Here is a 14,491-nt window from a genome sequence, read left to right on the forward strand (position 1 = left end):
TATTTTGAAATAATAGTTAAAGATTAGATATATTTTACTTTTAAACTTAACTGAATCTCAATTAATCTTAATAAAAAATTAATAATTTTATGTTAATTATAAGTATATCAATTTAGACTCTTAAATTAAAAAAGAAATAAAAAAAGCAATCAAAAGTTGCAGGGCTATGGAGCAGTGATGAGTAGCCAGGAAGCATCTACATGTTGACCTGACAGGCATTGTTTTGACCCACCAGTTCAGATCAGCAGCAGGAGGCTCGTCTTTTTTGTCCACTTATCAGAGTTGCTGCACTGGAAACACGGATAAATACCCGGATAAAGCCTAGACAATTCAAATGTAATTCTACAAATTGCCAAAGTAAGTATTATAGGTTTATCCTATTCACGCTTGTCAACAAAAAGCGTTCATCTCATCACTTCTCTTCTCTTTCTCGCTCTATTTTAGAATTTTGGAAAGATCCATCACGCGCAACCGATAATAAGGTTAAAAAATAGCTAGAGAGAGAAAGAAGAGAGAGAGAGAGAGAGAGAGAGAGAGTTCACTGAGAGCAGAGGAGAATTATATATTTTGTTTGGCGACGACATATGTTCTTCTTGACAGGAGGGAGGAGGAAGAAGAAGAAGAAGAAGAAGAAGAAGAAGAAGAAGAAGAAGAAGAAGAAGAAGAGAAAGAGATCTCCTCTCCTTGATAACAAACCCTAGAACTAATGGAAGGTAAAGCAATCCTCACAGAGAGCTTCTTCTGCTCTCTTTCTATATCTAGTTTTCTGTTTTCTGGAGAAGTTTGGATTACTGGTGGAAAGATTGGAGCTTTTTGATGTCTCTGTTCGTTTTCATAGAAATGGGGTTTTGGGTTTGTTTTGGTTTGAGTTTTTTTGTTTGGATCTGTTGGTTTCAGTGGATAGTTCGTGGTTTTGGTGGTAATTTTGAACCCGGGGATGAGAATTTGCTGGGTTATTCTTTGTGGGGTTTGCTTTTGGGTTGAAGGGTTGGACACTTACGAGGAGCATTTCGTTTTCAGAGAGTAGAATTGCGTTCTTGTTCTTGGTTTTTGATAGGCTCGGAGCCAAGTCTGGGAAATTCTGTTCTTTTATATGAATTGTTGGGTAGTCCTTATCTTTGTGAACTGACATAGGCTTGAAAACTATTGAGCATTATCCATCTCCACCAATTCTGCTGTGAAAGGAATTTGCAAACTCTATTTAAATTTTATACACTAGGTGTTGTAATCATCTTTACGGTAGGTATACCAATTCGCAATGCTTGTAGAATTTCTTGCAATTTCATCGTCTGTTCTTCATTCTTTACAATAGTTATGGTGCTTTGGCAATTTGAAGCATGTTACAGTTTCCTACTTGATAGGTGGGTCTCCTGACCATGCATCTGTTGGATCTGGGACAAAACGGTCTAGTGCATCATCACACGGTCGGAGAAAGGGTTTGTCATCTTCTAGCTGTAAGGATTTCCTCAGGAAGTTTGTCGATAGTGAGATTCTGACAGCAAACCTTGAAGATTGCTTCTCAAGAATATCTGAAGTTGCCTTTGATGTTCCTTTCGAGCTTACAGAACTTCAGCATTTCGATTATGCCCTAGAAGGTGTTTCTTTTCAACAGTTGGTACGGATGCCAAATGCTCTTTATGCATCAACATCTGATGCTGTTGGAGCTAGTGCTCATCTTGCTATTGAAGATTTTTTACATGCAGGTGTTAAGGGCTTGTGGGAGACCTTTTGGGGTCATGATGCACCTGTGCCCTTTTCAGTTGCCTGTATACATAATACAAGTTCCAAATTTTATCCTGCTGAGAAGGCTATTGCCAGTGGGAAGCTTGAAGGTCTTTGTGCGATTGCTATATTTCTGAAAAATAATCAGCATGCACATGGAAAATGGGATCAGATTATTGAATTAGCTTTGTTGAGGCCTGATATCAGCAGTCTTTTATTTCAGAAGGACCAGCAGCAATGTCATGCACTCCTGGGGGAGGCACTATTCTTTGCTCTCCGTGTTCTGCTTTCCCGAAGCCTGAGCAGATCATCTACTGTTATTTCCAATTCAAGTTGTGTTTATGTGCTTCTGCTTGATTCACAGTATGGTGCTGTTGTAAAATTTGAAGGTGATGTGAGCAAGTTGGACTTTGATATTAAAAATGTCTATGAATGTGCAGCTGAATGGATCAAAGAGCATGCCAAAATTAGTGTTTCTCCTGTTGATCAAATCTGGAACAAGCTTGGGAATGCCAATTGGGGAGATGTTGGGACTCTCCATGTTCTGCTTGCAACTTTCTACTCTATGGTTCAGTTTTGTGGAATGCCAAAGTATTCTCTTGAAGATTTAGCCACAGAACATAGTTCACGCCTACAAAGTCGGAGATCAGAAAGGCAACTACTAGATACACATGCTAATGGAGAAAGGCAACTACTAGAAACACATGCTAATGGAATTGATCTATCCCGTTTCCAGCAGCACAGGCAATCCCCCGAAATTGTCGAACTCCAGGAAGAATCTGTTAATGTTGTACCTGAGGAAACTTTGAAGCTTGAGATAGGATCACTTTTATGGATGGAAGAATCGAACAGGCAGAAGGGATTCCAGATTAATGAAGTTCTTACTGATAGCGAACTTCCTATTTATAGTGCCACTCCTGTAGAGGAACCAACAAAACCACTTCTGTTGTATGTTGGTTCACGTCCTTCTCATTTGGAATCTACATGGGAGGATATGAAATTGTGGTACCAAGTCCAAAGGCAGATGAAAGTATTAGCTCTTATGAAGCAAAGAGGCCTGTCCAGTAAGTATCTACCTCAAGTGGTTGCATCTGGACGCATTGTCCACCCAAGCGAATGTAAGGAGTCCAACTCTGATGGAACATGTAGTCACCCATGGATTGGTACCCCAATCCTTGTCACCTCCCCTGTTGGCGAGACTGTTTCCTGTCTGACGAGAAATGGTATGTTTGGTGCTGAAGAAGCTCTCAGATGTTGCCATGACTGCTTATCTGCTCTTTCTGTTGCATCCTCAGCAGGAATCAGACATGGTAACATCCACCCAGAGAATGTGATCTGTGTAAGCAAGGGCTCAAAGCATCCCTTCTTTGTACTGATTGGGTGGGGTCATGCTGTTCTGGAGGACAGGGACCGCCCATCTATGAATCTTTGCTTCTCCTCTACATACGCTCTTCAGGAAGGGAAACTATGTGCAGCATCAGATGCTGAGAGTTTAATCTACCTCTTATATTTTTCTTGTGGTGGGGTTTCTCCAGAGCTGGACTCAGTTGAAGGGGCACTTGAATGGAGGGAAATGTCTTGGTCAAGAAGAATTATACAGCAGAAGCTTGGTGACATCTCAGCAGTGCTGAAAGCTTTTGCCGATTATGTTGACAGCCTCTGTGGAACTCCATACCCAATGGACTATGACATATGGTTGAGAAGATTAAAAAAGTCAATGAATGAAGATCATGGAAAGGAAATTAATGTGTCAAAATTAGATTCTTAGTTTTGGCAGAACCTGCAGTTCATGATCATTTGGAGCAACTATTTCCCTTGATTTGGATCATAACTCATAGAAATATCATGTCTAAGTATTATAAGTTGTGTGAAGTTTGAAAGTAAACGACGGCCTTGAATCATCTGTTTGTAAGGGGGCTCTAAGATCCTTTGCTCAAATTCACTGGCATCAGCAATTTCTCGGTTGTTTTGTTCAAGCTCTATTGTGGATACTAGAGTTTGTTCACTGTGGAAGTTCCATAGCAACTGCTTGATTGAGGAGCTATTAGCCCAGCTCACTGATGATTGATTTTGAGATTCTGGGCTATTCATTCCTCCTCTAATGGGAAGAATGGACATTTTAATATTGCTGGCCTAACTGTTCTTTGCTGCTTGAATCAGTTCAGCCAGGACTTCCTTCAGTGTATGGATTGCACTAATCACAAAAGTGAGCATTTGTGTTTAGTTTTACTTTAGTTGATGGTTGTGACAAAATATTTTTTTAAATGGGTGTCAGCATCAAGCACACCCATCAGTGTAAATTGGCAATCTCCCTTAGTTTCTCATTGGATTGTTGGTTTGCTTGAGCAGTGAGCACCAGGAGCAATTATTCTGGATACTATTCTTTCAGATACTACATATGTTTACATGAGGTAGTAGTACAATAGAATGTGTTTCCTAATTCTCTATCCATCTAACCTTCCATCATCTCTCTTGATTTTTCCCCAGAAGTTGTTGAAATGAGGTTCCATTTGATGCTTCTCTAGTACTACAAATTGTCACTGCTGCTTCTCTAGTTTTCTTCCTTCTTTTCATATGCATGCATCTAAAAATATAGTGGCACCTTTCCATGGAATATTAAGTTTGTTGGTGAGTGTACAAGTGCATTTACTTGCATGCATCTACTAGCAGTCACCTTACTTTCTGATCTCATGAACATGAGTAGATTATCATATTATAGACTCGAATCAGATTCAAATGTATAATGGAATAATTGACTGGATTTAAATTCCTCATAAACAACCACTATATTGAAAATATAATAATCTCATTTCTAAGCAATAAATCACAACTTTTGGCCTTCAATTATGATAGCTTAATAACTCAAAATGACACAGGCTTAACATATTAAGTAAACATAATAGTAGTGAGAAAATTATTTTTGAGAGGCTCAAGATTATTCATACTATGTATTAATTAAACTAATCTAAGACTTCTATTTACAAAATTTAAATATTGGACTACTTATCTATTGTCTATGGACTTCAAAAAAAAAAGAAAAAAAGAGAGCATATAAATCCATCTATTTGCTCTCGATCAGAATTCGGATCCTACCCATCTATTATATGGATCGAAAAATTAAAATTTATATCTGATTTACATTAATAATTTAGATTCTGTTACAGCCCTACCAGGTACGAATCCAACATAAAAGCTAATGCGATGACCCTCAAATTATCTAATACTAAACAATATGCACAGGTAGTATAACGTTTATGTCTTTTTGCGGTTAAAGCCCTGATGAATTATTTATTTTCCAAGAGCTCGGTGGGCAAATTATGAATTTTTATTCTCCAGGGTGCAAGATGTAATTTAGCCAGAACTAGCCTGCGATTAACCGATCTTGGTTCGGTTGGACCCGAGAACGACTTCATGAGGGTAATTTTGTAATAATAATGGGTCGGCAAGACCGGCTAATTTATTGGCAGTACTAGTCTTTATATTTCTATCTTGACGCCGAAGAAAACCCTCGAAACAAAAAGCTCTCTTTACTCCCCAATTCCATTTCGATTTCGGTTCGCTCGTTTGAGGAGTTGGGACAAAGAAGGGCAACACGATGAGCAGCATCGGTACAGGCTACGATTTATCCGTCACCACCTTCTCGCCCGATGGCAGAGTCTTCCAGATCGAATACGCCGCCAAGGCCGTCGACAACAGCGGGTTCGATCCATTACTTCTCTTCCTTCTTTTTATTTCGCGCTCTGTTCATCTATTTGGTTGATTGATCGTTGTTTGAGGTTCTTCTTGTTGTTTTATCGTTTCGTTGAGCTAAAGTTGGGATCCTGTTGCTTGTTTCTTGTGTAGGACTGTGGTTGGGATCAAATGCAAGGATGGGATCGTCATGGTATGGACTTATATGATTCGAGCTTGAAACATTATCTTCTCCTTTTTGTGTTTGCTAAAAGTTTGAACTTTTTGAGCTTCAGGGAGTGGAGAAGTTGATATCGTCCAAGATGATGTTGGCGGGATCAAATCGGAGGATACACTCGGTTCATCGTCACTCTGGCATGGTAATTTCTTGTGAATTTCATGGATTTTGTACTCGTAGGCTTTCTTATTCTGTTGCTTCTATGTAAATTGAGTATTTGCAATACACTATCAAGTGGATGAGCCACCGTAATGTGGGATTTAGGGAAAGTGATTTCTGTTTGAGGATTGGTTGAGTTAAGCTGTATGCAAGCAGAGATGATGCTACAGGAACATAGTGATTGACAGTTATGACTCGGTGGCTTGTGGATGATCTAAGAATTGGTGCTGCTGTGATGGAAGCATATTTTGGGGAATGACTAGATTCAAGTAGGTTATTCATCTATCTCTTAGAGAGGTGTCTGATTTTGATGAAGTTTCTTGAATGGAGCATTCATCAAGTTTGTGATGGCATGCATATGGAGAGTTGAGGTAGGAAAATGATGCCAAAAAAATGGATTTTGATGTGCTGAGGTAGGAGCAGATTAATTTTACGCCTGAAAGGTTCAAAGAGGCTGACTTGGAAAATCTTTGATGTGTTGACTGTTGACAAATAAGTGGAACTTTCATCATAGCATTCAAGGATAAAGTGAACTATAGATTTCGGATGGATCAAGATGGTTGGTTTCCTTCTTGGTACATATTTGTTGTCTGAATATATTTCAACTTGTGATTTCGTGTTCTCTTAAAGACATAACATACAAGATGGACAATTTAGCTGGTTGTTTTCTTTAATATGAGCGATCTGTTTATTCCATTCCAAAGTTCATCTAGTGTTATATTTTTAATCAAACATTTGGTGTTTCTAACCACAAACCTAGAACACCAATAATCTTTAGAGCTTTATAAAAACATGTGATTCGATAATTTTGTGGAGATTTTCTAGTTATTCTTCACGTATTCTTCCAAATTTCTGCTTAATCTGATTTCGTTCTTTCATATTTAGTCTGTTGCTGGCTTAGCAGCAGATGGTAGGCAAATTGTTGCACGAGCAAAGTCAGAAGCAATCAGTTATGAAAGGTTAGCATCAAAATACTCTCAAATAATTCTGTTGGGAAATTCTTTGAGTTATCCCAAACATACGAAAGAAAATCAACATTCTCCCTTGTTCTTTAGGTGAGCAAGTTATTATACTCTATTGTTGTTACCATTTATAGGGTATATGGGGAGCCCATACCTGTGAAAGAACTTGCAGATCGTGTTGCCAGTTATGTTCATCTCTGCACTCTCTATTGGTGGCTGAGGTAAGACAGTCCGCTGGTGTGTTCACTTGTCACATAGTTATACTGCTCACTGCTTAGGTCAATGTATTCGTTTAATTTATTTTCAAACTTCAAGCTTCTGTGGTTGATGGTGCCACAGGCCTTTTGGTTGTGGAATCCTTCTTGGAGGCTATGACAGAGATGGTCCACAACTTTACATGATTGAACCCTCAGGAATCTCATATGTAAGTTCTCATTCTGACATGCAATATAGATGTTGACATATTTATTCCTTTTATTTTTTTTTCTTCGAGATGTTATTTATTCTTCTTATTCTTACTTCACTAGCCTTATTCTTGTAAGAAAAACCTACTGATTCCCTTGCATTTTTATTTGGTTGCATGCAGTATGACACATGCAAATGTGCATGTGCATGAGCATTACTTCATACCTAGTAGTTATCTATTTTCTTTGATTTTCTACATTTGCAAAGTTTATAATCTTCTTTAAATAACTTTACAGAGGTACTTCGGTGCTGCAATTGGAAAGGGAAGGCAGGCTGCCAAAACGTATGTTAACAATATTGGTTATTTCTTATTCATTTCTTTACTTCAATTTATCGATTGAGAGCTATCCTTCCATTGCAGAGTTACTCAGGCTACAAGTATACTTCGTTTGTACATTTTACACATTTTAGAAGAATTCCATTTTCCAATTTACTTGCACTTAATGTTATGGCAATGTAATAGCATCATGCTTTAATAATACCCAGTCCTCACGTCGGTTACCTTTCATGATTGCAGAGAGATAGAGAAACTGAAGCTTTCTGAACTAACTTGCAGAGAAGGGGTTATTGAAGTTGCCAAGATGTAAGTGTTCCATCATTTTTCATCCTTGTGCGATGACTTGTTGCCTCTTGACATTGGGCCATGTTTTTATTCTTAAAATTGCGCATCTGAGTTGCAAATTTTTGATTATAAGTTGTTGTAGCATCTAGTCTTTGGTGTGAATGAATTTTTAACTTGCAAGATGGTAAAAGCCTTCATAAAGTGATATTTTAGACACTTTCCTTGAATATTATATTCTTTTCCAAAGATTCCATCTCTGCAGATTGCATACACACACACACAAATTCACACACACATATTTTACATATATTTATGTTTTTGGCCTTTTCTTTTCAACATACTGTAACAGCCTATCTTAAAAAAGAAAGCATATCGGTATACCCTTGAATTGTCCAAAATAAAATATGGACTCAAAATAAGAAGCATCTACAAGCATCCACATAGTATAAAGTTGAATAATAGAATGGTACAATTGGGGATATGAGGGAAGGTGCTTTCAGTTTACGATGTCTTACAAGAAGTTAAATGAAGGTGACAAGCTGCTTTGGAACCATGCAATTTTAGATAACTCGTGTGACTCTTCATATAGAAAATTACGTCAATTTCTAAGGTAGTAGAAGCTTGTTTTTACCAGGGCAACTTTGTAACTCTTGAATTATCTGTCATACTGACTTTAAGACTGCCGGATGTGTTTTAACAGTTTTGTTTAAAAACTTGACCTTGTCATGTTTTACATCATGAAATAATCTGTACGAACTAGATGGACTTACAAAAACTGACGTCAAATTGAACATTCTGGCTGTGGCAAAAACTTTAAATTTGTTGCATGGCTATTTGCACATCTAGTCCCTAGTCCCTAGAATATACAAATGTTTCTTATGCTTTATAACTTTTATAAGAAATGATGGTTAAAATGGTTCACTTGAGTTAGAGCTCTCTGACCAATTTTAAACATCCTTCCAAACATGGTTTTCGTTGTTGAGCATGAAAATCGTCCTCCATATGAGCAGACAAGTCTAAATATTATATTTGATTTTTTAGGAAGAAAACAAATTTGAGTTTTTTTCCTTGCATATATTTATCTGTGCGTTCTTCTTTGTCACATGCAGAATTTATGGAGTTCATGATGAGGCAAAGGACAAAGCATTTGAGTTGGAAATGAGCTGGGTCTGTGATGAATCAAATCGACAGCATCAGAAGGTAACTAGCAAGCTGCTGGATTTGTTGTTTCATTTTCCAGTTGACTCATGTCTTTATTGTCTCCTTATGAGGGCTTACTATGTAGTAAATGATCCCACAATTTTCATTACAGTTCCACATCCTAGTTTCAATGCCTCGTCTCTCTGGCATGTAAGAACATGACCATGGAGTTTCAACTCTCTTTTCCTGTACTCAACTAGTTTAACTGCTGCACATCTATTTTGCACTTCTCTTCCTTGTTAACTTGAACAAAAGAAGCTTCAACTATATAATAATTTGCTTTTCATATTCAAGCTCCTATTTCACTAATAAGCCAATAAAAGAAGGAAATATTAAGAGTTTCTCTTTTTAATTTATGTGAATAATCAATAATAACCTCTTGTCAATGTGATTTCCTATGTTCCCAGAGTTAACTCAGTGATTATCTCTGTATGTCGTCTAGTTTAAATCACAGGCCCTCATTTCCTGCTTCTCAAATTTCTTTTATCTTCATCTCATCTTATTTTCTATGGTCCCTTCTCTTGCTAGATAATATTCATCTAAAAAATATTTAGTTCAGATCATCTGCTCATCTTCTTCACTTCCGTTTGTACTTTAGAAATTTAGGCAGTGCACCACAATTTCTCCATAGCATTTTCCTATCTACTGGGTTAAAAAATTGGCATGTTATATATTCATATCTATCAATAGAGAACACATGACTATTGGTATTACTTGAGCTCACCGGCTTGTGAGCCACTTCTGTTTAACACTCTTTTGGCTTGGTATTAGTTGAGCTCTATAATAGATCAATCAGTTGTTATTGCACCCCATGGTGACTCAATGGTCTAAAGTTTTATTTGGGACTCTTATCTTCTTGATTTCCCGTGACCTATGTCCTGATGTCTTTAGAAGAGCCAGATAAAGGTCATGTGCACTTTGCATATCCCGCAGTTTTGGTCAATCTTTTCTTAATAGCTTTTCTGTATACCCTTAACAAGTTTGACTGATTTAAAGCTTGACATAGTACACATGATTCTGATCTTTTGTCTAATGACTACACCACTTTCAGGTTCCAGATGACCTCCTGGAGGAAGCCAAAACAGCAGCGAAAGCCGCACTGGAGGAAATGGATGCAGATTAGGGGCACCTCCAATTGGCTTTATTATGAAAACCCCCTGGAAAAGTCATTTTAGAAATTTTCTTCTGATAGTTGAAACAGAGATTTGTTTTGTGTAATCTTTAGAGATGCTGCATCCAATCTCATTGCTTTTACTTCACTTGCAATCGAAAACTTAATGCTGTTGTCTGGTTAATGTGTTGAGCGAATTATATTGATAACAATTTCCAGGTACCTCTAAAGATGTCCAATTCATGGTAGCCAACACTTTGCTGTAATTGTCTTTTTGCAGGACATATGGACTAATGCTAGGCATCCAAGATATTACTCGCAAGCAAGTATAGTATAAGAGAGGTCAGAATAGTACAAGAATAAAATAAAGCTAGAAATATAATCCGATTATAATACTTGGCTTGACTAAACTTAGAAATCAAAATGTGGACATTGGTAATACCATCGCATAAATTTCCATTATTCCATTTAGCGTCGCCCGCCAAGAAATTATAGGGTCAAATCTAAAGTAAGGTGTTTTCTGCAAATTTAAATTAAAACGTAGGGTCGAAATTAGAAATATCAATTATGTAGCGTCTGAACCACAATATAGATAATATGAAGGGTGCTATTTAAGAAGTTTCCAACAATTCGCAATATATATATATATATATATGTCAACCATCTTGATTAGATCCGCGAACCCGCAAAATAAGTGTTATCGGATCTATTTGGGTTTGAGAACCTCTCTCTCTCTCAATCGATCGATTTCATTTGGTTCTCGACTCCATGCCAATCTCTCCGAAATCTAGGGCTTCAGTAGTTGATGGTAGAATCTTTCTGCATTCTTTCCTCACAATCTAGGACTTTGTGGTAGTTTCCGTGCCTTCCCAAATTCTTCAAGTTAGAAGCTAACATCTTGTATTATACTAAAATCAACAAGTTTTGTTTTTGAGCAGCAATGAAATGGCATCTGAAGCCGTGCAGGTTGCGAATGTTTATCGCCAACTCCTGAAAGCTGTGGAGAAACACTTAGGCAGAGATGGAGGCAAATGGCATTCTCGAGATTATATAGTTGAAGGGTTCCACAAGAATGCTAAGTTATAAGATCAATAGAAATTGAAGCTTGCTCGTGATTATGCTTTCCTGCATAATAGCGTGCACACCATCATTAGGTAAAATTTTTATAGCTTGGCAGAAATTTTCTTCTATTTATCTTTCAATATATATATGTGGATGTGGTAAAGAAAAAGGTTAGATATAAACATCTTGTGCATCTCTTATCCATTATTTCATAGACTAGCAATTCACATAATTCTAGCATTATAAAAATGTACTGCTGTGGGTTTTGTCTAATTCAAGATACTGGTCTGAATTCGCACTAATTGCCGCATCCATTCTTGTCATCCTAAATTCTCCTTACTTGTTATGATTTATTCTCGAGATCTTGTCATCTGAACTTGCTTGTTTGATCATGTTGACTTGTTGCACTAGATGCACCGTTCTGTTTATTTCTTATCGTATTTTCTTATAACTGGTTAGGTCTATTTCTTAGAAGTGGTCCACTATTGGTTCTAAAGACAATTGTGTGACCTGAAAGGGAGAGGAGGATAATATCATAAGATAACCTTGTAGAAAGAATAGAGATTTGAAAATTCTTGTTTTGTAAATTTTGTACAGGGTTAAGTACCCCTCCTCTGTATGACATAGTTCCTTGATATAGGCGAGCTCCTGAACAGACATAAATATGTGTATTCTTGGTGTCACTGGAGTAGAAGTTACCTCAATGTTAGAGGTACTGTCATTATTTAATGGGCTCTCTTTTGCAGTTGGCTGCATCCACAGATCTTCTATGTAGGAAATAGTTGTACTGTAGTGGGAAGAACACCCCATTGATAATGCATGATATTCTTGCTGAAATTGATAAAGCGAAGTATGATTTTGGGAAGTTCCACTTTAGCTTGTAGTGACAGAGATATGGTGACTAATCTTGCTAAAAGAACTTGATGGATCCTTTTGTGCAGAACCATCTTTATCTTCATCTTTTGTTGCTCACTCTCTTCCATCTGGGAATAAGTAAGTTACAGATGTCTATTGGTACCTTCTGAATTTGCGACTTCATTTTCTAAAAGTGTGTGGTATGCATATACTTGCACATCTCTTCTAGCAAACTTCATTTCCTTTCTTCTAATTCTCATATTGTTGCCTGCCTGCTCAGCCTAGACTTATCTGATTAGTTCTTTTCATCATTCATGGTCTGTGGCATCTACTACAAGCTATATATACGGTCTTGATATATATTTTTTTCTGCACCTGCAGTAAACCATGTTACACATTTTAAGCTGAAATGCTTTTCTATTGATCCTTTGAATATTCAATACTAAGTTCTCTAAACTGTTGCTGATATGTGATTGTTATAGCTGATTGATAGATTATGTGCTGATCTAAGTTCATTGCAGTTAACTTCTCTAATGTATTGTACTAGGGTGGAGATTTATAGATTATAGTAGCTTGCCAGCAAAAGTGTACGATTAACAAGGTGGTGTTAGCAGTTTAAATGTTGAACTAATTGCTTCATAGGGGTTATCTATAATTTGCTACTAACCTTTTTCCATAGTAGAATTTATCATGGATTAAGCCATCATCTTTGCTTTTGTCCTGTTGAAATTATTCAGTAGTTCACATATACATCTCAATATATGAGTAAATGGATATTCAATCACAGATAGATCTAAGATGCATTATTTTAAGTCTGATGCACATCAGTTTGTTGAATACAAAGATATTTTGCTTTTCCATATACAACAAATCTAACTTCCATGAGCAATTATTGGTGTTCAGGAATTACTACTTTCCAATAATATAGCTGTGGATAGGTCTGATGAAATGAAGAAGATACTGGACAAATGTGCTGCTATTGTGTGCCTTAAGCTTCCTGATTTTTTCCAACCTTCTATATACCTTATGTAACTAAGGTAGTGGCACTTTTAACTTGCTTTCACAATCTCAAAATAGCATAATTATCTTTCAATATTTATGTTTAAAGACTGTCTTACAAATGTTCATCCAGGGCTCAGCTCAGATGGATCCGATGTGCTTCCAGTATTCAGCAGAAAGCTTTCGGTTGCATGCAAAAGAAGTTACAGACGCCAGTCATATATCTCCCATCATCTTGTAGATTTGTCAACCTCATATGAATTTGTTACAGTGGATGCTATGATCTTTTCCACGGAAGGAGTCCACTAACGACCAATAGGTCATTTGTGATGTTTATAAATATAAGCTGCTTATTTTTGTTTCAAATTCAAAGATGTCAATCTAGATGTCGAACCAATCAGCCAACTGTGAAAATTTCACTGCTAACACCTGCATTCACAGATAGTCTGGCTATCCTTTTGGGTCATCACCATTTTTATCTAAACCTTGACATTTACTCTGCGCTAGTCTATCATTTTCACTAACTCTCTGGTTAGGATGTTGCATTGTAACTCAACTCCGCAAGAGCCTAAAAAAAAAGACTTATATAATCGATATTGGAATTCTCTCGTCACATTGGCAGCCAGCAATGGTTCAACAGAACCATCTTCTAGCTCCAGTTAAATAGCATTCTCCTGTGGGCGGCCTAAACTGCAATTATCAATTTCAGCTAGCTCATCTATAGTCACCACAACAGAATATATTGCGAGCAACAACATATTCATTGAGAAATCAGCAAGGATGAATCACAAGCTTCCTGTAGGGGCTAGTTGGCAACTTGGTAAATATGATCTTATTAAGAAATAAAACCTAAATACCAACATATTATTCATTAGAAAATACAGTCATGAATATGATTAGAAAATGAGCCACTCAGCACATTCACCTGCTGTATATATATATATATATATATATATATTCTTGAAGCGTAAATTCAACATCAAAAAGCAACAAGAGAAACAGGAGCAAGATCTGCAGCTAAAAGTTCAAATAACCAGTTGCCATCAACTTGAATCTCCAAAGATCCAAAATGTGGCTATTAATAAGTCATTTATTTATCGGCATTCTTCAAAAGGGCTGCCAGCCCTATTGGCCAATTGATGGTGGGTGATATTTCTGGCTTAGTCACTTCTGCGGACCTGTAATCAGCAGATACATTAAAATAGCAGGCTTACAGGATTAAAGCAATTGAAGGTAGCATCACTTTTAAGAAGAGAATAAAAGAAAAATAAAGGAAAAGAAATGAAAGACGCATGAATATCTCATAACTCAAGATAAAAGACAAGGACTAAGATTTTCTCCAGAGAGAGGAACATGTGCTATGGGTTTAGTAAAAATTTCTAGAACAAAAACTTTATAGAGAGCTTCGAAGTCATAAGAAGGTAATTTGAATCATAATAATTGCAAAATGGATTCCAGTGTAATGTAACCACATCTGTATTTGGAAA

General features: G+C 36.9%; 2 protein-coding genes and 1 long non-coding RNA gene across 6 annotated transcripts; all 3 read left to right on the top strand.

Moving 5' to 3' along the window:
- The first annotated feature begins 142 nt into the window (after window positions 1-142).
- Window positions 143-4,110, top strand: LOC140776741 (uncharacterized). 2 transcript variants are annotated; one of them, XM_073120565.1, is made up of 3 exons: window positions 143-357; window positions 601-713; window positions 1,347-4,110. In XM_073120565.1, exons 2-3 carry the CDS (start codon window positions 707-709, stop codon window positions 3,488-3,490), a joined length of 2,151 nt encoding a protein of 716 aa, XP_072976666.1. In that variant the 5' UTR covers window positions 143-357; window positions 601-706; the 3' UTR covers window positions 3,491-4,110. The 2 variants fall into 2 exon arrangements, with proteins under 2 accessions (XP_072976666.1, XP_072976668.1); XM_073120567.1 differs by lacking the exon at window positions 143-357 and having other exon boundaries at window positions 445-713; window positions 1,362-4,110.
- A 1,099-nt stretch (window positions 4,111-5,209) lies between these two features.
- Window positions 5,210-10,341, top strand: LOC140776742 (proteasome subunit alpha type-3). The gene is made up of 10 exons (XM_073120568.1): window positions 5,210-5,421; window positions 5,566-5,605; window positions 5,688-5,771; window positions 6,674-6,747; window positions 6,885-6,971; window positions 7,090-7,174; window positions 7,452-7,498; window positions 7,733-7,798; window positions 8,887-8,977; window positions 10,029-10,341. The coding sequence occupies exons 1-10, from the start codon at window positions 5,318-5,320 to the stop codon at window positions 10,098-10,100; spliced, it is 750 nt and encodes a 249-aa protein (XP_072976669.1). The 5' UTR covers window positions 5,210-5,317; the 3' UTR covers window positions 10,101-10,341.
- Window positions 10,342-10,811: 470 nt separating this feature from the next.
- On the top strand, window positions 10,812-13,448 carry LOC140776423 (uncharacterized). 3 transcript variants are annotated; one of them, XR_012106886.1, is made up of 5 exons: window positions 10,812-10,940; window positions 11,027-11,242; window positions 12,092-12,143; window positions 12,909-13,042; window positions 13,138-13,448. It is a non-coding gene; the product is annotated as an uncharacterized lncRNA (long non-coding RNA). The 3 variants fall into 3 exon arrangements; XR_012106885.1 differs by having other exon boundaries at window positions 12,092-13,042; XR_012106884.1 differs by lacking the exon at window positions 12,092-12,143.
- The last annotated feature ends 1,043 nt before the right edge of the window (window positions 13,449-14,491 follow it).

Source organism: Typha angustifolia, chromosome 14, assembly GCF_048772165.1.
Source record: "Typha angustifolia cultivar Huaian chromosome 14, ASM4877216v1, whole genome shotgun sequence".
Lineage (NCBI taxonomy): Eukaryota > Viridiplantae > Streptophyta > Magnoliopsida > Poales > Typhaceae > Typha > Typha angustifolia.

What these genes read in the sequence shown, in the direction of transcription:
- LOC140776742 (XM_073120568.1), top strand. Translation starts at nt 5,318, where the DNA reads ATGAGCAGCATCGGTACAGGCTACGATTTATCCGTCACCACCTTCTCG. An exon ending in GAAGCAATCAGTTATGAAAG is followed by an intron (nt 6,748 to 6,884) that starts GTTAGCATCAAA and finishes TACCATTTATAG; the next exon opens with GGTATATGGGGAGCCCATAC. An exon ending in AACCCTCAGGAATCTCATAT is followed by an intron (nt 7,175 to 7,451) that starts GTAAGTTCTCAT and finishes ATAACTTTACAG; the next exon opens with AGGTACTTCGGTGCTGCAAT.